Source organism: Penicillium alfredii (assembly GCF_028826965.1).
Source record: "Penicillium alfredii strain IBT 34128 chromosome Unknown utg000009l_segment0_segment0, whole genome shotgun sequence".
Lineage (NCBI taxonomy): Eukaryota > Fungi > Ascomycota > Eurotiomycetes > Eurotiales > Aspergillaceae > Penicillium > Penicillium alfredii.
Window position 1 is genome coordinate 2,919,514 of NW_026622706.1, and position 21,938 is coordinate 2,941,451.

Below are 21,938 nucleotides of genomic sequence, written 5' to 3' on the forward strand. Positions count from 1 at the left end.
TCTAACTCTCTTTAGTTAGATATACTGTTATTAGCGAATTCCTTACGTATAATAAATACATCTTCGCGTTTTAGGACTAATATCTACGCGGTACTTAGATTTGAATTATATCTAGTTACTTTATAGTCTTCGCTAAGGGATTCCTTATTCTAATAGTTATCGTTTATTACGTAAAGTTGCTAAGCTAGTACTCCGGTAATATTATAAGCTCTTTTATCTTACGTGGCTCGTAGTTACTATCGCCGATTGCTATTATCTAATACTTTCTTATAGTAATCCTTAATCTAGTAGCCTAGTTTACTATAATAAAAGTAAAGATTCTTTCTTTTACGTTTTTCTTATTCTTTAGTCGGAAGTCTCGCTACGTCGAGCTCTATAGGTCTTAGTCTATAAAGATTATTATTATATAATTCTTTTACTAATTACTATCTTTATCCTCGTTTATCGTCGTGGCGGTAGAATCCTCGTAGGATATATCCGGTGCCGTTCTATTGTGCTTTACGTTGTTGTTATCTATATTTGTAAAGCCAGTTATTGAATTTAACCGCTATCTCGATCATCCGGGATAGATTAGTTAGTTAATTAATTCTTATAAATTTATCTTTAACTTCTTTCTTAAGTCCTCGTTCGAATAGCTAAATATATATATTATTATTATAATCGAGATATAAGATAATCTGCTAGAATTTAGCAGTATAAATATTAGCTAAGCTAGTTTATCGGATCCGTTTAAGTCGTCACTCTACGGTTCGTTATATATCAATATCCCCGAATATCTATTCGAGTTTTTTTTTAAAGTTAGTATACGATTAGAAAATCGCTTAAGTTATATCTCCCTAATCTAGTTACCTTTTCTCGTTAAATTCCCTAATATAGGGCTCGAACTAGTTAAAGGCTTATTCTTAAAGATAGGTCAAAGCGTAGATAACCTTATCTACTTCTTCTATATAGTTAATAATACGTAACTATATATTTATCTAGATTAGGAATCCTCGAAGCTTAGATCAAGTTCTATCGAAGAAATCAGGTTTTAGTAGTTTTATAGATACTACGAGTCTAGTTCTCTCCTAGATAAGTTACTCTTAGAGCTAACTAATTATATCTATAAATTACGCGTTAGTCAGAGTAGATTAGCTCGCGGAACCACGCGAAAGATTACTAGCACTATCGTTGCTAGCTATAGTTATTAAAGTATTAACGTCTCGTATACTATAATTTAAGACGGGCGTTTAAAGTATTATGTACTAGTTACCTATAGATATTAGCTAGAACCTAAAGGTATACTTCTTCTTAAGATACTAAGACACGTAGGTCTTTCTAGTTATACTAGAAGGCTAAGAGTCTTCTAGTACCAACGATATCCGGCCTCGTAATCGTACTATTACCTTATTCGTTAGGCCTTATATAGGCTCGGGTCTATTAAGGTATCGAGGAACGATCAAGATAAGGAATGCTTAGTGATAGAAGTACCGAAGATGCTTTATTACTAAAAGGGTTATCTTAAGAGGATTATAGTATAAACGAGATAATCTGAGTTGAACTGGTAACTAAGGTTGATAACATGAGTTAAACGCGAAGAGCTAGATATATGATAAATAAGTGTCCTTATATATCCTTCGCTGAATATTCCATACCCTTATTTATAGTATACTATATATAGGTATATAGTAGTCCTACTGATATACTATCCGATATACCATTCCTTGGCAACGGATCGTGGTATATTGCCACGTGACCTATACCCCTATTATCTTGCATCATCACCGCGGGGTTGGTTGGCTCTGGTTTTCTCCTGTACCCCTACTGGCGCGAGTGAGGTGGCTTGGTTCGTAACACTATAGACGGGTCAAGATTTTTTTGACCCGTCCCGCGGGTTAATAGATTAACCTATTTAACCTATTTAAGTAGATACTTTGTTAACTATATAACTTTTATAAATTATATTGTTCTTAGCTATATTTTTAGGTATTATATTTATTTTAGTTAAATAATTTTTTATAATAATTAGAAGAATAATTCTTAAAAAGTAATTCTAAAGAATATTATTTTAAATATTAATCGATTTTAATTTTAAAGCTTATAATTATTAAGTACTTATAGATATTTACGAACTCTACTAGAAATCTATAGGAGGCTATAATTATCTTTATAATTACTCTTTAACTTTTCTTACTATAGTTAATAAGGTATATCGACTATAATTATTAGATCTATAGTATCCTTCTCTTTATTATTACTAATTAGTATAATCTTTTTATAAGTCTTTTAGGTCTTTTTTTCCTCTTATATAATTTCTAATTTATCCTACTCCTAAAGCTCTTAAATAAATATAAGCTGCTTCTCCTCGACTTTAAATTTAGTAGTATATATAAGTATTATTAGATCCTATATAATAGATATATTTAACGCTCCTTATCGATAATAGCAAATATTATATATAGAATTAAATAATTACTTAATATTAACACTAGTAGCTAAGATCGAGAGAAGATCATAAATAAGGCTTATAAATATAGGAAATTTATACTAATAATCCTTCTAGAACTAATAAGGTAGGATTAGGATAGTACCTAGATAAAAGATAGATTATAATAATTAGTATAATATTTAGATAGATTAGAACTAATATCTCTATTAAAACTAGGGTTCTAAGATAGGCCTTAAAACCCTAGTTCTAATAGAGGTAGAAAAATAGAAACTTAATAGATTAGAACTAGGGTTTTAAGCGATTACTTAGAACCCTAGTTTTAATAGGGGTATATATAGAAACTTACCTCTTTTAATATACTATATTACCTTAGACTAGGAGCTTAAGATAGAAGAATTAGCTATTAAAAATATATTAAGCTTATTAGTTTAATAGGACTATTTTATTTTAGATAGTAATTAAGAGCTTAGAATATTACTAGTTTAGTAGCTCAGAAGCTGACCCTTAAGACTTCGCTAGTATTAGGCGTTATAATCTATCTAAAGGTAGTCCTAGTCTTTAGTTTAAAAAAATTTAATCTTATACTAAAAGGCTAAGATAGTACTAATCGTATAGATATTACTGAGCTCTTTATTATCTATTATAGAGTAATACTTACGGAGTTTATCTTTAGCTAATTTAAGGGCTCAATATATCTATTACTTCTATCTAACCTTCTTTCTACTAAGCTATCTAATTAACCTTTTAAGATGATTAAATAGCTTATTATAGATAGTAAAGATAGTATAAATAGTAATATCCTTTATTTTTAAGAGGACTATAGTAAATTAGAAAAATAGCTAGATAATATTAAGAAGATAATTAATCTAGCGTTATTTATCTATATTAATTTTAAGATAAAGATAATTATATTTAGAGCAAAATTGATTAAAGACTAGTTATAACTACTTTACACGCCGGAGTATTAAAAAGGTTAAATTCTATCTAATTCGGATATCTTAAATTAGAACTAATTAAGGGTAGTCGGGCTAGAGACTAAGAAAGGACTCCCGACGTTAAGGGCTTATATTAATAAAGATCATAAGGTTTCTAATCTAAAATATAAAATAGGTTAGTATTTTAACTAATAAATAAGGAGTATAGATATATATCTTTATAAGAGTTATTATAATATCTTATTTTTATACTTTTCGACGGGCGTATTAAGTATATTCCTTAGACTAAATAGTCTTAGTTACCTCGTTTTAAGGGTTCGCTTTTATCTAGCTAAATAATTACTTTAAATTTAACTAAATTATATATATAATATATAAAACCCGAATAATTATTACTTTAGAGTTAATATCTAATAATTAAATAGAATCTTAGATACTTAAAATAAAGGTAGAGTTATTTAATATATTATTAGTTATTACTATAAATACTTAGTCTTCGATCTAATACTTTTAGAGGATATCGAGGAGGGTTATATTAAGATTCTATCTAGAGTATATACTAGAAATAGGTTCAAAGCTAAATAAAACCTCTCGATAATTCTAGTCTATATTAATAAAATAGCTAGAGATAGCTATAAATACTTATTAAAATAGCGATATCTAATAGTTAAGACTAATAGAGAGCTTACCCTTAGATAGAAGCTTTTAAAATAAATCTTTCTATTAATCTTAGGTTATTCCTTAGATTTAATATTATATAGTTCGATAGGAAAGGAAACTAAGGATAAACGATAATAATTAGATTATTCGAAGAAAGGCTTAGAATTTAGGATACTCAATAATTTAAAAAGAAAACTATAGAGTAATTATTATAGTAATTAACTATTACTCCTATAGCTCTTAGATAACTAGCTAGACTATTCAAGGGGAGTTCTTAGCCTAAGAAAGATTAGTCTATAAATTAAATAATAGCTATATAATATACTATATATTCTATAAGATATTAGATTATTAAATATTTAGTAATACTTTAGCCTTTTTAGTATATACTCCGATTCTAGTAGCGTTAGAGACCTATTATCCTATTTTTAGTATAGACTAGATAGTCTATAATCTTACTATATTATTTATATAAGAGCTTTAGCTCTCCTATCACTAAATATGCGATTTAATTAAAATACAACTATATATTAGTCCGTCGTGGACCCTCTTAGTTTATCTTCTTTATAATATTATAAGAACTACTAATTTAGGTATTAAGCCACTAGTTTAAAAACTCTGCTTTATTTATACTATTAAAAATCACCTAGGTCTTTTTCTGATTATTAGATTGTTTTAGTATTAATAGTATAATAGAAGGGAGGCTTTACTCGGTTTACTGGCTTTCTAGTGGTTCTAAGAGGGTATTAAGAAGTTGATTAGAATAGAAAATAGATGACTTAAACCCCTTACTCTCAATAAGAGAGGGAGGGTACAAGGTAGATAACTAAGATATAGAAGAGATATAGCAATAATATATTAAAATAAAGGACTTAAGATATAGAAAAATAATCTAAGATAAATTATTGTAGATTTAGGGGAATATATAGGTCTAATACTTATTTCTTATTAGTAGATAGGATTCGGCACTATCCTAGTGCTAAATTTTATAATTAATTAGAAGATACTCTACTAATATATACAAAGCTTATTGGATAGTAAGAAATAGATTAACGGGTCAACCTATAGGCTAACCCGTTGACCTAAATAATTAGATAAGAGTAATACCCTAAGACTTTTATTTTTATCCCCTAAAAATTTTAATTTAACTAGCTAATCTTTTTACGTAGGTATATTAGAACTAGGGCTATAAATAAATATATAGATAGATTAAAATTAGGGTTTTAAGTAATCGCGTAGATAGATTAAAACCTTAGTTCTAATAAAGATAGAAAGACTACTATAAAAAAATATATATTTTATTATATCTAGTAAAAGGGGGACTATATAATCCTTTTATAGTAAGAGACTTAAGATATAGAAAAATAATCTAAAGTAAATCATCGTAGATTTAGGGGAATATATAGATCTAATACTTATTTTTTATTAGTAGATAGAATTTAGTACTATCCTAATACTAAATTTTATAACTAATTAGAATAGGCTCTACTAATATATATAAAGTTTATTAGATAGTAAAAAATAGATTAATAGGTCAATCTATAGGTTAACCCGTTAACCTAAATAATTAGGTAAAAATAATACCCTAAGATTTTTCTTTTTATCCCCAAAAAATTTCAACCTAACTAGCCAATATTATTATTTTATATAAATTTAGAAAAAATATTTAAAATAATTCTTTTATATAAATAAGACTATAATATATTTATATATTAATAAAGAAATATTAGATATTAGATTTATATCTATTTTATTGTTTCTAATATATATAGTTTATTTATATAAAAAGTAGAAGTACTACTATAGACTTTAAATATATATTTTTAGGTTTAGTATAAGAAATAGTTAACTAATATCTTCTTTCGCCTATATCTACCTATTATAAAATATAATTCTTACCTTAAAGTATTAAATTAATAAATTAATATATTATATATTCTAAATATATTATTACTATATAATATTCTTTTTATAAAGAGTTAGAATTATAAGTTATATTAGAACAAAAACAGTATTTAACAATAGTATATTATTAAAAAAGATAAGCAAATTATCTATCCTAATTAAGAAATTTATACTAAAATAGGTCAAAAATAGGTTAACCCGTTAACCCACAGGTCAACCTATAGGCGGGTCAGGATTTTATTGACTCGACCTATAGGTCGTGGGTTTAGGTCATGGGTCAAGATCTTTGACCCATAGGACGGGTCTGTCTATGTCTAACGACACTCTAGCGTTCGATTACTAACTAATTGCTCTACTCCTAATATTAAAGAGATATCCAGCCGTTGATTGTCTTATATCACGATATCTACCCTAGTCTACATCTATAAAGCCTTTTAGTATCTAAAGCTAACCCTTATATATAAATCTAAGGCTTTTTGCCCCTTTAAGGTGCTATAGGATACGTAGACTTCTGTATAAACCTAACTTGGGTCGAAGATCTCGACCCAAAACCTAACCCGGACCTAGTACTAGGGCCCTAATAAAACCTAATATAACCTAATTCGATCTAATTTTTATATAATTCTAATTATAAAGCTATTTAGTTATTAAGATAATATACTATTATTAAACACTATTTTCGTTCTAATATAAGTTATAATTATAACTCTTATAATTTATAAAAAGAATATTATATAGTAATAATATATTTAGAATATATAATTTATTAATTCATTAATTTAAGACTTTAAGGTAAAAATTATATTATATAATAGATATATATAGATAAAAGAAGATATTAATTAACCCTTTCTTATACTAAATCTAAAAATATATATCTAAAGTCTATAGTAGTACTTCTACTTTTTATATAAATAAACTATATATATTAGAAATAATAAAATAGATATAAATCTAATATCTAATATTTCTTTATTAATATATAAGTATATTATAGTCTTAATTATATAAAAGAATTATTTTAAATATTTTTTCTGGATTTATATAAAATAAAAATATTAGGTAATTAGGTTAAAATTTTTTAGAGATAAAAAAATCTTAGGGTATTATTCTTATCTAATTATTCAGATTAATAGATTAGCCTATAGATTAATCTATTAACCTATTTTTTACTATCTCATAAACTTTATATATATTAGTAGAGCCTATTCTAATTAGTTATAAAATTTAGTACTAGAATAATACTAAATTCTATCTATTAATAAGAAATAAGTATTAGATCTATATATTTCTTTAAATCTACAATAATTTACTTCAGAGAGATTATTTTTCCATATTTTAAGTCTTTTATTATAAAAGGGTTATATAGTCCCTTTTTTACTAGATATAATAAAATATATACTTTTTTATAGTAGTAGTACTACTATAGACCTTAAATATATATTTTTAGGTTTAGTATAAAAAAGGTTAGTTAATATCTTCTTTTATCTATATCTATCTACTATATAATATAATTCTTACTTTAAAGTATTAAATTAATATATTAATATATTAATATATTATATATTCTAAATATATTATTACTATATAATATTCTTTTTATAAATTATAAGAGTTATAATTATAAATTATATTAGAATAAAAATAGTATTTAATAATAGTATACGAGGACACGGTGAGCGGGGCGCCAGATCCCGCTCCCATTGCACCGTCCATCTGCTGCCCTCGACCGCCTGCCTAGGTTCGCCCTCCTCCTTCCCCTTCCGGTATGGCGCCCTCGCGGTGGCCCCTATTCGGGTTTAGCGCCATCCCTGGCCGCTTTTACCGTCCCAGCGATCTGCCATCCATCTATAAAGCACCGCCCTCCCCACCTGGACTCAACGACGCACCTTTCTCTTCTTTTTCCTCCTTTCCCCTTTCTTTCTGGCCTCCACTGACCCCCCTGCGCACCGGAGTGCCCTGCACATGCACTGCCCCTTTCATTTCGCTGCGGAATGGCCGCGCCATCCGACGCTCAGGCCGTGCGGCCAACGTGGACAGCGAGGCGATTCGGTCGCCCACCAGCCTGGATATCTGAGTCCTCAGCCCTTTTGTATAGCTTCCTGTCCGTTCCAGTGGGAGGCACGATAACCGACCGTGCTACTCGGTTATCCTCGTCACCCTCGTCTTGAGCTTAGCTCGTCTTTCTCCCATCTCGACCTGTCTCATTTCATTAATTACACGGTCTCAAAGTAGCATCTCGGGCATCCTCGGCTCTGCACGCCCTCACTACCTCCTGCCCCATCGGGGTTTACGTTGCAGAGCCCCCGATGTTGCGGATCTGTCTCCGGCCGCTTACTCTCGAACGCCTTCACGGGCGATTGTCGTCATCGTCAGTGTCAGTCAGCGGGAAGCGGACCGATCAGGCAATGGTTATGGAGTTGGTCTTCTCGCGGCTTCTATCTCTTCTTGTTTACCACCCTAATTATTCATCCGAGGACTTGGATGAGTCGACCAAGCTCGGCGACCTGAGCGACTTCTCGCGATACCTCTTCTATCTCTCCGCAGTGTCTAATGAACGTAACCTATCCCTGATTGTCCACGTCGCCCAGTGCGTCAAGCAAGTTCGCAACGGCATCACTAAATCCGACGAGATTTCCACTCGCCTCCACACGCTGTCCGACCTGGCGCAGGCCACCATCCGCCGTTTTGCCGATATCTACTCGCAGCAACACAAGTTTGGCAGCGCTTCAGGGGCAACCAACATCCTGCAGATGTACCTGGGGAAGATAGGTGTCCCCAGCTCTCTGTTTGCCTCCATGAGCGGCCACCAAGAGGCGCAAGACGTCGCCGACAAGAACTTCCTCCCCGACGAGATGGACGACCTGCTGGATCGCGTGGTGTGCGCTGCAATGAAGCCCAAGAGCTCCTCGTCTCATGGCGGGCCCGGCGGCCCAGCCGAAAAGCGGAAACCCAAGTCTTTGGATGCCAACGGCAACGCGTCCGCAACCAAGAAGGCTCGCCGAGATAAGGACAAGTCCGTTCGGCCCGCGCAAGTCCTTGTCGGTCGTGCGTCGGCCAAGGTGCCCCGACGCAAGCGGAAGAACGAGGACGCGAGGACGAGTGGTCTTCTGATGGCGGCGCCACGGACGATCTCCCCCCTGCTTGCCGGCGCAGCGGCAGAGGCGTTGGCAAGAAGAAGGTCAGCTATGCCGATAACGACAGCGATGAGGATGATATAGAAATGCAGAAGTGGAACCAGCCCGAACCAGCAAATGACCATGACGATGCGGAAGAGGAAACAGAAGATGAAGAGATGCCGGACGACGAGGGTGACAGGAAGGCCGACGGCCAGAAGACCGCGGACGGGGACGAGCCAGAGAAGGCCAACGAGAAGGAAGACGAGCTTCCTACTCCCTCGAAGCAAGGCGCCCGCGTGGAGACCAAGGCCAACCGCGCCAAGCAGCCGACGACGACCACCTTGCCGACGCGGCGATCTTCGCGGCGAGGATGAAGTATGCATCAAATTGCCGACTTGTTTCTATCAACTCTGAGAATGATTGTTTTCATCCCTGAACAGCGTCCATTTCTGTCTCCTTGTTCTTGTATGCCCCATTCTTACTCTGATCTATATTCCCATTCATATCTGTGTTTGTGATGTATACCCAATCCGCTCTCCGTGACTATTCCACATCGTGGCTTTTACTTCTCCTGCAGTCAGATATCATCGTTTACGTAAATGAAGTGCTTTGATTTTGTTTAACTGAATCCAGCGATTCCCTAAATATTACTATACTTCATGGTCTAATTACTGGAAACGGTTTAAAAATAGTCTGCCATTCAGTATCGCGGTGCGTACTCTATCGAAACCCTCTTCGTGCTAGTTATTTCTATGGATCTGGTGCTGTCAAATTTCCGAAAACCAGGCTCATAGTCCCCTAACATATGGCCATCGAGTACTAGCCAGCAGCCTCTGAGCTTGGGCGAACTGGCGTCTCCAGAAACTGAAGGATCTGGTCGAAGCCGTCAGGCTCATTGATCCAGTGGCCGTCCCCCTCTGCCCCGGTGAACTCGTTCCATTCGATGCGCACCATGATCTGCCGGAAAATTCGAGTTGCCTGCCGTCCGAGTTGCACCGAGACCCACGCATCGTCTGTTCCATGACTGAAGAACACTGGGGTAGATAGGATGGATGGATCCACAGGTGTCTTGGCCTGCGGCACCGCAGGACCAGCAATGGCATCAAAGAAGAATCCAGATACGAGGCGCAGTATCTGAGGGGTACGCGAACTCTGGTGTTCGGAAAGCAAATCGTCTAGCTGCTGGGCGAATGGCAACCAGCCGCAAAAGCCCAGCAAGCCGCCTAAGGCCCCTTGAACTCGGCCGGTGCCGATTGCACCAAAGAAGGCCCATAAGGCGGTCGCCATCCCCTGGCTAATACCTCCAAGATAGATGCGGGTAAGCTGCCCATCTAGCAGCCGAGCTTCATCCTCCAGGATATTAAGAATGTGCAACACGGACTCTCGTAATCCGTCCGTCTGCAGCTCTTGTCTTGCGTGGATATCGGTTAAGGAGTAGGCATCGAACCAAGAGCACATCTCTTCTTGAAACGTAGTGCTCCATCGGTCGCGGGAGGTTGGGAAAACCCAACGGTAGGTAGGCAGATGGGAGGCTAGGCTTTGGCCTTGAGAGGTTGTAGATGAGAAAAGCTCTTCGGCGAACTCGAGGCCACTGCTACCACGGCCATGGAGCAGAATAACCGTATGTGTGTGAGGACCCTGGGGAGGGTGGATGTGGGGTGGAGGGAACTCCGTCATAACCATTTGGATAGTGACCAGATCTTTCTTGTGGTCAGCTACTCTTTTAAACGAGTTGCAGGTTGATTATAACAAATAGCTCACCGCCTTTTTTTTAGCCGCTAGCCACTGCTATATAGGTAGGTATCTTCAATAATTAGACGCTGACCTGCAAAACTTGGGCCTCTCTGTCAATTCACCATCTTTTCGACCTGCCGATCATAATGACCTTGACATTTATGCCAATCACTCCTGGCTAATTAATGCCGACTGAAACCGGATTTCTGAAACTCGCAGGTTTTTTTTAGTAGTGGAAAACAAACTCAGCGCCAGCGTGTATACTTAGTCTTTGCCGCCAACATCAGGGCCAAGCCAACTCTAGTGGACCTGTGCACCTTATCCCAACTCTGAAACTATTCTAGGGCCAGCCAGTTGGCGCTTTGCACCATCTACTCTAACAGGACTGGCAGGGTCGAGACAGGGTCTCCGCTCCCCTGAAACCACATCGTTGATCGCCTCTTCCTCCTGCATGGGAATGGCGAATCGCCGACTTTGAAACTGTTTTGAAATGGCGTGAGCCCGAACCAAGCACTTGCAGTCCGGTCTATTTAAGGACCGCAAAGGCCATGAAGAGGATGGATTTCTAACTGCCTATCTACACCTTTCTGCTTTCTTCATCCTTCCAGCACTTTGCATTTCGGTGTACTCTTGCTCGTTTCGCCAGACGCCTTTTACATTTTGACCTAGGAACTTGTTGAGGTGAGAAATTGATGAACCGGGCCCGAAGTCTTCGTTCATGCTAAAGGTGCGATTTTCCAGGTTGCCTCAGTATGACCAGTGTTGGAGTGGCCATTTATCACCCAGGCGACGAGCGGGACCCTTGTCATTGGGCACTCTGGTTACAATCCGTTGATCGCCATTCTGTCATTCTTCAGGTTGGTGATGACAAGGGCGGCCGTGGTTATTATGTGGAGGAACCCATTTTCAAGGAGCCGATGAGATCAACCAGGCTGAAAGAGGTTGTTCCTTGTGGAACCATTCCCGCAAGTAGGCACCATCAAGCAGTCTCGGTGATTCAGTCCCATCCAGTGGACAATCAAAGTACGACCTGGAACTGTCAGGCGTGGGTGATGGAAAACCTGGACAATCTGGTCGATCTCCGTATGATGCAACTAGCCCCAGAGACCAAGGCGAAACTGCAATCTAAGAGGCAGAACTGGCAGTGAAGGAAGTTTTCACGAGGATTGGGCCATGGCTGTTTTCTTTCTTTCTCATTCTGATGGACCTATCACCTTGTCTTGCTTCCTCGGTGGTTGTTCCGATGTAAATAGCTCAGGAAAATCCAAGCCTTTGCATCTGAGTTTAGGTGCTAGATCACCCATGCCATCTGCTTAGCATCAAGTCAACCGCATGCTCTCTGGGCCATACACCGATTTTCTGTGGCAGATAGGCCCACCAGTCCCCCAAATCCCCGCCGGGTGTAATAGTATTCAGAGCCTTCACGTATTCCCAGTACTCCGGGTACCAGCCACACATTTCCCAGTCAAGAATCGCCGTGATGATCACTCGAGTGTTAGATTGATTAACAATGCAGTTGGTGGTGTGCTGGGGTTCCTGGGATGGAGCATCGCCCTCAACGGGGTCATGTAGTTGTGAAGAGGTGGCCACCATGATGTTTCGAGGGTGTAAATCACCATGCGCCAAAACTAGTTGGTGGTTATCCTTGAGGTAGGACCGAATCATGGCAATGGTGCTAGACTGAGTCCGCTGAGGGTTGAAGGTGAGGAACTCATTAAACTCGGTTTCGCTGCTGATGGGCCCTGGGGCAACCCGGACTTGTCGTCTTGCATCTTTGCATCGGCGAGGGCTGCCGCCACCAAGCACAGCCAGAGCCTCGTGGATGGCTGGCGCAGGCAAGAATCGAAAGTCACCAACAATTGCATCCAACTGCCCCTTGATTAAAGATTTTTCGTCCTCGCTTAGGGATTTCCATTTGGAATCCAGCGGCTCGCCAGGCGCTCGAGACATGAGCAAGAAGATGCGCTTGCTGTCCGGCTGCTGAAGGATACCATGTATGTCCGGGATCGGAACACGCGGTGCATGCTGCTTGATATATTCCAGAGTGGGAAGGTGCTGTAAATCGATATCATTTCCGACCTTCATCACCAGCGCGGAATTGAGACCCAGCACTGCGGTTGACCCTAGGTGCCAAATGACCTCACTCGTGGTCACCAATCTATTAAGACCCTCAATGATGGCAGATACTCCTCCATCAGAATCCTTCAGTGCCCTCTGTTTCACTATCGCACTTAATGGCCGTACGATCACGGCATTGGTTGGAACCCGGAATTCATCCCTTTCATCAACAACGCTCGTAGCATCAGAGTGATCGAAACTTTCGGTTGCAGACTGCACCGACGAATCACGAAATACTTTCCGCAGCGCAGGATAAGTTTTGGCCTTGTGCTCGAGCAAGTCGGTCATATCTCGAGAGGGGGATGCTTTGACTTTCGCATTCAGCTCATTGAGGAGTAGGGTGTTGACTTGGATGAAAGCCTCTTCCTCCACCCCCTGGTTTGTCGTAGTTGCCATGGCATCTCTCTATCTCTCTCTCTCTCTCCCTATGGGTTTATCGAACTCGTGCTGTGTGCTTTGTGGGATGATTCGATGCGGCGGACTGAGGTTAGCGGGCGCAATCAACTTCATAAATTTTGTGATCATGTGACCCATTAGTCAGCTGTGCAGCCCTAGTTAAGTTATTCTCGAATCTCAGCTACGGCCATACCGAAACAATGATCGTCGCTGCATTCAATCTGTATATAACAAAAATCACTTTTATAGGTGCCCGAATCCCTAAGCGAGTGTGTACGGTCGGAGACTCAGTCGGGCCGACTTTGCAGCTGCTGAATAAGGTAATGCATGCATTATCTCGACAATAGTTATCTCTCGCCAGTGACTTCTTTCCTTCTCTCCTTCTTTTTTCTCATGTTGATTATTCTTGTCGTTGCTCTCAAATAGTCAATATTCACCTTATTAATTATCTGTCCGGAGTCCCTATGACATTCTAACCTGTTCTTTATAGGACCAACGAAGGCATTAGATGGGAATTACGCATTTGATTTGGATGCTCTAACTGTCAATTTTGGTTCTCTCCCTGTACTGGGAGATGTAAGGGATGAAAACAATACCGACCCTGACATATTCCCTACATCCGAGGTGAACGCAGCAATGTAGGATCTAAGTTCTGACGTGCCAGAAACTACTCAAAAGAAGCAGCTGTGTTTGTCATTCAAAAGCATCGAAGCTGAAGAAGAAAGAAGGAGAGAGAGCGCCGCTATCGTACAAGAGGTGGTCTATGGGTCACGTGATGACTACGTAAGCAGGTCTCGGAGAGGGCTTGAATCGTCACATAAGTGAGATCATCTGGAAGCAGGGAGGATTTCGCTTGACACACGGGAACCACACCCAAAACTTCACGCACCAGTACCGCTGTTCCCAAGATTTGATATATACCCGATTTGATATATACCCAAAACTATCAATCCACGGCGCAAGCAGAGAAACAGCAGGATGGCCGGTATATAGCGCGATTTCCATGCCGGAGCAAGCTCAATATACGGCCGTGCTTGCAAAACCGAACCCTTTCACTTTCGATCCGCCACAAGTGGCATATACCATATGAAGACATCCAATTGTCACTAATGATGTAAAAATTGATCCGCTCGCGTGTCTTAACTAAGACGCCATCAGAAATATACTGGGAAATTTGAGGCGTTCCCGAGGCGAAATCTATGACAAGACATTAATCTATTATCTCTGACAGAAAGTAAATGCTGAGATATAGCAGCGACACTCTAATCCTTTCGCCTTATCTACAATGCTCCTTTCTGAAGACGGTAACTATCGAGATCACTATACTGTCTTCATAGCAGGAAACGTAAGGGCATTAGGCTTTTTCGCTTCTGAAGCTATTGAGAGGATTACTAAGTTAGCTAATTAATCAGTGATGGAGTTAACGTTTGGAATAAATAGTGGTAGTATAGACCTCTTTTGCATTTGCTGATTAGCCGAGGTTGAAGGTACCGGTGTTCCGCTGGCATACTGTCTGGAAGCGCTTCTAAAGCCTCCTAGACCTCCTAAGGCTAAGTTGCGGAGAAGAAACCTATCCATGCAGACCCTGGAGTGATGATATATATCATTCAACAGTTTCTCGAGCGACTGGGAGGCTTTAGGTAGGCTGCGCCATGTGTCAGGGGGCAGGGTCGGACAGTAATAGTGATTGGAGCTAATTATAGCAGAACAGTACAGACAGGGTAATGATGAGGATGTAGTTTAGAGAGCTACAACGGGATCAGGGACAGAATCTGTAAAAGGATTCCTTGACCCAACCTCATGTGACTCAGTCGATGAGGCACCGAAAGCCCTTGACTTTCTGGGTCCCGTACTGGTGGTAATAGTGGTTCTATTCTCTTCAAACTGCTCCAGAAACACAAGATGCTTGCAGTTACCACTGATAATGCGTCAAATAACGGCACCTTGGTTAGTAACATCCAAGAGTCTCTTGAGTCCCTTAAGCTTCGGAATCATACGCCTGTCATCCGAATTCCTTGCATGGCCCATGTGATTTAGCTTAGTCTCAAAGCACTTCTTGGTGAGATGGAAGCTCTTTGACCATTTCGGTAAGTCAATTGCTCAGCTTCGACCAAAGAGGGTCCCATGGAAGCAGCTGATGCTGAATGCTCTGAAAGCGGGAAAGCAGAAGCTCAGTGACTATTACGCAGAGACTGATCGTGTTTCAAACGATCTTTACGCAATTTCTACAGTCATGGCGCCGCAGAACAAGTTCCAGTTTTTCAAATCCAAGGAATGGGATCCTTACCGTGATGAGTACCGTGAAAGTCTTAAGGATTATCTCAAGCCCTACCAACAACAGCTGATGGATGCCCAATTACCAACGCAGGCCCAAGCATCAAAAGGTCAAGGAACAGAGCTTGATATGATTCTCGAGCCAGAGGAATCTCAGCAATTAACGTAAAGTCAAGATAATGAGCTTACGCAATATTTTAGCAGTGGTAGGTGATATCCCTTTCTAGATTAGGGTCTTGTTAACACTCTGAATAGGCACTATTCCCTCAAAAGGTAGTGTTCGCGCGTTCTGGAAGGAACATCAGCATAAGCTTCCAGCACTTGCAAATCTTGCGCGAGATATTCTATCCCTGCAACTAGTGCTGGCGTTGAACGCTTGTTCAACTCTGCTCGTGATATCCGCCACTATCATCCGGGTTCCCTCAAAGCTTTCACAATCCGGGAGCTGATGATGTTCATGTGCACAACCAAGTTTGATGTTAAGGAGAAGAGCTTGCATTTATAAGCGAGTGTCTATCAAGGGGAGAGAAAGAGGCCGCAGCTAAAGAAAGGGCAGCCCAAGATCAGGATCAACTTAAACCAATTGTCACGGCCTAACTTCTGGGAAGCATTCCAGAAGCCAAACCGCTGCGCCAGGAGCAAAAGACTAGGATTCTTAGGCAACGCCCAACAACTGCTCTCGCTATATATAGGGAGCACTGCCCGCCACACCAATCAGTGATAATGAGGAGTAACCCTTAGTGTCTAGCCTGACTTCGACTACCAGCCAGCCTGCTCCAAACAGAAGGCAGAAAAGGGCTTGGTCGGTGAATGAGCATAGAACATCTCAAAGGGTCACTTTTGATTCAGATGATGACGAGGCTACACTTCCCCTACCTGCTCAGCCAAACTGGGACTGTATCTTTGTTGTCGGAGCTGCGACACATTGAGATTCTCGGCCTCTTGAGGTGGGGCTCCGGTGTAGGTTGTTCCTCTTCGTCACCCAGGTCGAGTCATCATCAGATTCATTATGTGACTCGACATCACTGCCTAGGTTGGGGTCGCTGGTGGAGGAATCGTCCTCGGAAGCATCGTTTGAGAAGATATCGGGGAGACCTGTGCTGGCATCACTCTCGTCGTCCGACAAAATTGGTCGCGAAGGGCGAGGCATGGGGAGGGTTGTAAAGAGAGGCGAAGGGAACGAGGAACAGAAATAGGGTATGGAAATGATCGAAACTAATATGCTTCAGGAGCGAGAGGTTCACTAACCGACAGGCGTGAAGGTGGGAGAGCTGTTGGGGAATGAGAAAGGGCGAGCAGCCGGACGCTATGGCAGTCGATCTTTATGGAATCGCAGCGAAAAAAACTGTTCAACAGGGAGCCCTTTTTGGCCCCTTTCCTCCAGGAGGGCGAGCGAGGATGGGGCCTACGGCGGCTGCATCATGAGTGAGTGGGCAGCAGGGGCAAGGCATCAGGCACGGCCAACGTGAGAGGGTGGAAGTAGGCCCGGTCGGCCGTGGGCATTGACACACGTGATGCCCAAGGCCCGTGCCGGTGAGCGAGATGCTTAAAACGGCCTCAGATGCGGCCGTTCCTGGCCTCCAACTCACCGTGTCATCGTTAAATGGAGTATATAGTTAAACTACTTAATAATAATTTTTAGGTCTTTATTTTTAGCGCGCCGATAATTATATTAGCGAGAGAATCGAGTCTTAATTTTATTATAGCGTTTAATAAAATTATAGACTCGATTCTATCTAATAGAGTAAATAGGGGTAGATCCACGCTTGGCAAGAGAATATTAACTATTTCTTGTATAGCTACTAGCCAAAGAGCTACTCTATATCGATATATAGAGAGAATCTATTAAAGAAGCGATTTTTCTTTATTTTCGGTATATTATTAAAAAAGATAAGTAAATTATCTATCCTAATTAGGAAATTTATACTAAAATAGGTCAAAAGTAGATTAACCCGTTAACCCACAGGTTAACCTATAGGTAGGTTAGGATTTTATTGACCCGACCTATAGGTCGTGGGTTTGGGTCATGGGTCACGACCTTTGACCCATAGGATGGCTCTGTCTATGTCTACGGAGGCGGCGGAGCAGCGGTGCAATAGGCGCCGTTTCCGGCGCCCCGCTCACCGTGTCAAGTAATACGAAAGATAAATTATAAGAATAATATCTATATAATAATATATATAACTTCGGTTAATTTTTAGCAGAACGATTAATACAGCCAGCGAGGCGATGATACTGCAGAGTTAAACGAGATACGCAAAATCGGCTTACTGCATCGCGAATTAAAGAGATTTCTTGATTCTGAATAGCCTTAATAGCTAATAAGAGTCTACCCTTTAGTTTAGTAGAATTTCCAGCATTTTGAGAGCGATTTAGTGGTATAGTAGCTGTAGACTTCCGCAAAACCCAACTTTCGACCCAATCTTGGCATTGACAAGGACCCAATAACCTAGTTTCGGCCCAACTCTATGCATAAGTATGTATAAATAGGCCTAATTAGGAATATCTTGGCGCTTTTATGTATAATTATGCAATAAACTTTATTGTTGGGTTCTTGGCATTGGGTTTTGGGTCCTTCGACCCAAGTTGGGTTATGCGGAAGTCTAAGTAGCTGATTAAAATTAGGAGGTTCGCGAAAATGGCGATATTTTCGTGGGGTGGCTCGTTCGCTTGTGGATTATATTATCGTGTAGAATGACGTTGAAAGCAGCTTGGTGACATTCACAGGTCCTACTTGAACCCTCCTTCAAGTCTTGGGTTATGCTTCGATTGTGCCGTCTTGTACTCTGCAATGCATACATGTATTATGTGCAGATGTCCGGAATCCTCCATGCCAGATCCCGGATCATTGCTCAAATAGACAATCAAAAGAAAAACTCCAATCGTCGATCATGCTATCTTCATGTACTCGTTTTCGCGTTCGCATGTAGACAGTTGCCCCGTCAACTCGCCCGGGCATCACTGTCGCAACGATGCAGATGCCGTTTCTGGCGATGAGGCCAGTTGCTGCAGGCAGGAGAGAACCCCTGTGTCGAGTTAGTCTCCGAAGAATCCAAGGATGGACAAAAAAGGTAGAAGAAAGGAGAAGAAGGAAAAGCTTACCCGTCACTCCCTGCGTCAACGTCGCCTTGGCTTCCGTGCTTCGCGACCCTAGCGTCACCGTCATGGCATAATCAACTGCCTTGGCACTCTCCAACTTGTTGGCCCACCGGAACACCGGCTCATCTTCACGACTATCCCCGACAACCAGCAGGAAATCCGGTTTGGCGGCACGCTCGGCTTGACCCGAGCCTTCGAGACACCAGCCCCACACGAGCTCCGCGGCAGAGGCCTTGTTGGTCTTGATGGTCTCGACGACCAAAGCACTCTCGGCGGAGATCGCATGCACGCCTTGGTTAGCGCAGGCATCGTTGATATTGCCGGCGCACTCGGCGGCCAGGCGGCCAGCAATAGCCCGGTCCTCGGTCGACCCGTGATGGAAGACGAGTGAGCAGTGGCGTTCCTCGATCCAACTCCCTTCCAAACGCGCCTGGAAGTAGGCAAGGATCTGGGAGACCGACTCCTTCCATGCTTCCATATGCACCTTGTCGGCCAAAGTAGTCCACTTGTCGCTATGAGGCTCGCGGACGAAACAGCCATTCTCAGCGATCAAGCCCAGATGGTTGACCTGACGGAACAGCCGCTCCATCTCTTCCGGCATGCGCGAGCTCATAACATAGACGGCATTGGAAGGGTCATCAGTGAGTTCCGTCAAGGTGATGATCGCACGCTGCGGCGTTGTCAAGATGATGCTGCTCGGAGACCCCCACGATGCCAGCGTGCCTTCGTAGTCCACAATCATGAGCCGGCGCTTTGACTGTCGGTATCGCTCCTCCAGCCGCGGTACAGCAAGACGCGGTACGGCCATCATCTCGCGCGACGACTGCTCGTTCCAGACTCGGGATAGCGTTTCACTGAACGACTTGACCCAGTTTGTGGTTGAGTTCTGCAGAACTGCACGATACATCTCCTCCCACACCTCCTTGCGCTTTTTGGCATCTCGAGTCAACGCCGTGTGGATCGCCTCTGAACACTGCCGGTAGTCCCAAGGGTTGACCAGAAGAGCGTGATTTCCGAATACTGATGCACTGCCCGTGAACTCGCTGAGAATCAAAGACCCGAATGCCTTGTCCCCATAGCTACCATCCTGACAATAGACGAATTCGTGGCTCGTCAAGTTCATTCCCTCACGCAAGCTAGTGATCATCAGAGCGTCGGCGACAGTGATGAGCGCAAGATACTGAGGGAACGCCAGGTCCTGTTTTAGGAATACTAAGGGCTGGTGAGCGAGGGTCGAGTGGGTCGAGTTGATTCGCATGGCGATATCAGATATCGTTGCTTCCAGCTCGGGTTGTTCAGTGGTACTGGTAGCGACCTGGATCAACACAACTTGGTCTGCCCATTCTGGGTAGGTGTTGAGAAACAGCTCGTAACTCAGGAGTTTCTGACGAATGCCCCGGACCGAGTCAATCTTGTCGCGCGAGACGATGAGTCGTTTGCCTTGATACCGGGCGGAAATCGTATTGACCCATCGCTCCACATCCGTCGCCTGTCGGCGTTTGTCCCATGAAGTCGGATCAATGCCGATTGGGAATGTGCCTACATTGACAAACCGGTCCTCCAACTGGATACCTTCGTTTGTGGCCTCCACACACAGTATGCGACTACACGTCTGCAAAAAGTGCCGGCAATACTCGTCAGTTTGGAAACCCACCAGGTTGGCACCAAGGATGCCCTCGAGAAGCTCCTTGCGTGGGGCCAGGCATTTGAAGACCTCCGAGGACGGGAAGGCAATATGCAGAAAGAACCCGATCTGCGCGTCCGGCACCATCTTCCGCAGCATAGCCGGGACAAGCAACAGATGGTAATCCTGAACCCATATAGAATCACCGCGCTTCCAATCCTTGGCGATGCGCTCTGCAAAGGCTTGGTTGAGTTTGACATAATAGATCCACGAGTGATCTTCGTAGGCTTTGCTCTTGGGGTTGTCCGGTATCTGGTAGTGAAAGACCGGCCAAAGGATCGTCTTGCAGAAGTGGGTGTAGTGGCCATTGAAGTCGCCGTCGCTGACAAACACTGTCAGAGACCCATACTCTTCTTCCAGCTTTTCCGCGATCTCTTTTCGGGTGTATTCCACTAGTGCGTCCGTCGGCATGCCCATGGTGCCCACCCACATCATCTCGTCCAAGTATCCGGCGTCCCGAGCCGAGCGGACCGCATTTCGCAAGCCACCATTCCCTTGCTCGGCGGTTTCAATAGTCCATTCTGCCCTAGAGAATGATTCTTTGCGACCGGAAAGCTCAGCCCTTTTGAGGCCTACTAATGCCGGGGTTGACGCAACTTGGGGGAGCTTGTGCAACACAGGCTCCTTGGGCGGAGGTATGGGATCTTGGTGTTTCAGAATCGATGGCGAGGGCGACAAGACAGCCTGAGGCTTTGGCTGGTTCAGAGATGTAGTTGCTCCCCATGCAGGGGAATGGGCTTCACTCTCGGTAAGAAGCTGGTTCTCCCCCGTTGCCGACGGCGGAAACGGATATCCAGAGGGCTCTTCCTCTGTCCGGGCCAAATCGGCTGTGAAGATGCGTTCATGATCCGTCGTCGCTCCGGGGGTAAGTCCCTTCTGTTGAGCTGGCTTCTTTGCTTCGAAAAGACTGGCGGTTACTTTGGGTTGCGGGGAAATCGTGTCAGCTTTCGTGGTGGCCGGTGGAGTAACGGCAGGTGGAGAGCGGTTGCGCGAGTTATCGACATGGAAGTTCACAGTGTAGGGCAGAAATCTGAATCGCGAATGAGTCAACCATCCAGACCCGAAGTTATCCGGTAACCAACACCTACAGGGACGCGATGAAGACAGTCATGATGAAAGAAGGAACCCCTCGAACGAGGGGTAGGAATTGGAGAAACTGAGGAACTACCAACCCCCGCGAGCAATGAGTGAGTCCGGGGATGAGGGACGAGGGATAATAGTGAAGGAATCAACAAGAGCCGCTTCGACTCGGGGTGAATTGCAGCTATAACCTGCTGACGAGAGGAAAAAAAGATGTTGAACCAAGACCCGTTTTCTCATGACTACGTCATGTGAAAGATCGGCCCCGGAAGCCAAGCAAGTTAAGCTGGGTTTTCAATGGCAAAAACAAGGCGGTCTCAATATAGATGGAGGGGGTATCTTACAACCAGCAGGGACAAAGTGAAGTCAACGACCATCGCCAAAAATCCACAGACGCAATCGACTTGGATTGGGAGTCGAGTACTGGCTGTGACCGAATCATACCGGATGTGGAAGGGCCATCCATGGTGATGATGTTTCCATACGGTATTGTCAATACCGAACTA

The 21,938-nt window shown here is 42.1% G+C and overlaps 8 protein-coding genes across 8 annotated transcripts; 4 read left to right on the top strand and 4 right to left on the bottom strand.

Annotated features, from left to right (window-relative positions):
* Nucleotides 1-7,696: 7,696 nt before the first annotated feature.
* Nucleotides 7,697-8,005, top strand: NUU61_007015 (uncharacterized protein; the record flags this gene model as incomplete). The annotated part of the gene is made up of 1 exon (XM_056657540.1): nt 7,697-8,005. The coding sequence occupies one exon, from the start codon at nt 7,697-7,699 to the stop codon at nt 8,003-8,005; it is 309 nt and encodes a 102-aa protein (XP_056510340.1).
* A 232-nt stretch (nt 8,006-8,237) lies between these two features.
* NUU61_007016 (uncharacterized protein) lies at nt 8,238-9,421 on the top strand (the record flags this gene model as incomplete). The annotated part of the gene is made up of 2 exons (XM_056657541.1): nt 8,238-8,976; nt 9,018-9,421. The coding sequence occupies 2 exons, from the start codon at nt 8,238-8,240 to the stop codon at nt 9,419-9,421; spliced, it is 1,143 nt and encodes a 380-aa protein (XP_056510341.1).
* Nucleotides 9,422-9,866: 445 nt separating this feature from the next.
* Nucleotides 9,867-10,724, bottom strand: NUU61_007017 (alpha/beta hydrolase; the record flags this gene model as incomplete). The annotated part of the gene is made up of 1 exon (XM_056657542.1): nt 9,867-10,724. The coding sequence occupies one exon, from the start codon at nt 10,722-10,724 to the stop codon at nt 9,867-9,869; it is 858 nt and encodes a 285-aa protein (XP_056510342.1).
* An 809-nt stretch (nt 10,725-11,533) lies between these two features.
* NUU61_007018 (uncharacterized protein) lies at nt 11,534-11,929 on the top strand (the record flags this gene model as incomplete). The annotated part of the gene is made up of 1 exon (XM_056657543.1): nt 11,534-11,929. The coding sequence occupies one exon, from the start codon at nt 11,534-11,536 to the stop codon at nt 11,927-11,929; it is 396 nt and encodes a 131-aa protein (XP_056510343.1).
* A 148-nt stretch (nt 11,930-12,077) lies between these two features.
* NUU61_007019 (uncharacterized protein) lies at nt 12,078-13,295 on the bottom strand (the record flags this gene model as incomplete). Its single annotated transcript, XM_056657544.1, has 1 exon — nt 12,078-13,295. One exon carries the CDS (start codon nt 13,293-13,295, stop codon nt 12,078-12,080), a length of 1,218 nt encoding a protein of 405 aa, XP_056510344.1.
* A 1,902-nt stretch (nt 13,296-15,197) lies between these two features.
* On the top strand, nt 15,198-15,738 carry NUU61_007020 (uncharacterized protein; the record flags this gene model as incomplete). The annotated part of the gene is made up of 2 exons (XM_056657545.1): nt 15,198-15,242; nt 15,400-15,738. The coding sequence occupies 2 exons, from the start codon at nt 15,198-15,200 to the stop codon at nt 15,736-15,738; spliced, it is 384 nt and encodes a 127-aa protein (XP_056510345.1).
* Nucleotides 15,739-16,449: 711 nt separating this feature from the next.
* Nucleotides 16,450-16,719, bottom strand: NUU61_007021 (uncharacterized protein; the record flags this gene model as incomplete). The annotated part of the gene is made up of 1 exon (XM_056657546.1): nt 16,450-16,719. One exon carries the CDS (start codon nt 16,717-16,719, stop codon nt 16,450-16,452), a length of 270 nt encoding a protein of 89 aa, XP_056510346.1.
* A 1,808-nt stretch (nt 16,720-18,527) lies between these two features.
* On the bottom strand, nt 18,528-21,463 carry NUU61_007022 (putative alpha,alpha-trehalose phosphate synthase subunit TPS3; the record flags this gene model as incomplete). Its single annotated transcript, XM_056657547.1, has 3 exons — nt 18,528-18,595; nt 18,672-21,382; nt 21,441-21,463. The coding sequence occupies 3 exons, from the start codon at nt 21,461-21,463 to the stop codon at nt 18,528-18,530; spliced, it is 2,802 nt and encodes a 933-aa protein (XP_056510347.1).
* Nucleotides 21,464-21,938: the final 475 nt, after the last annotated feature.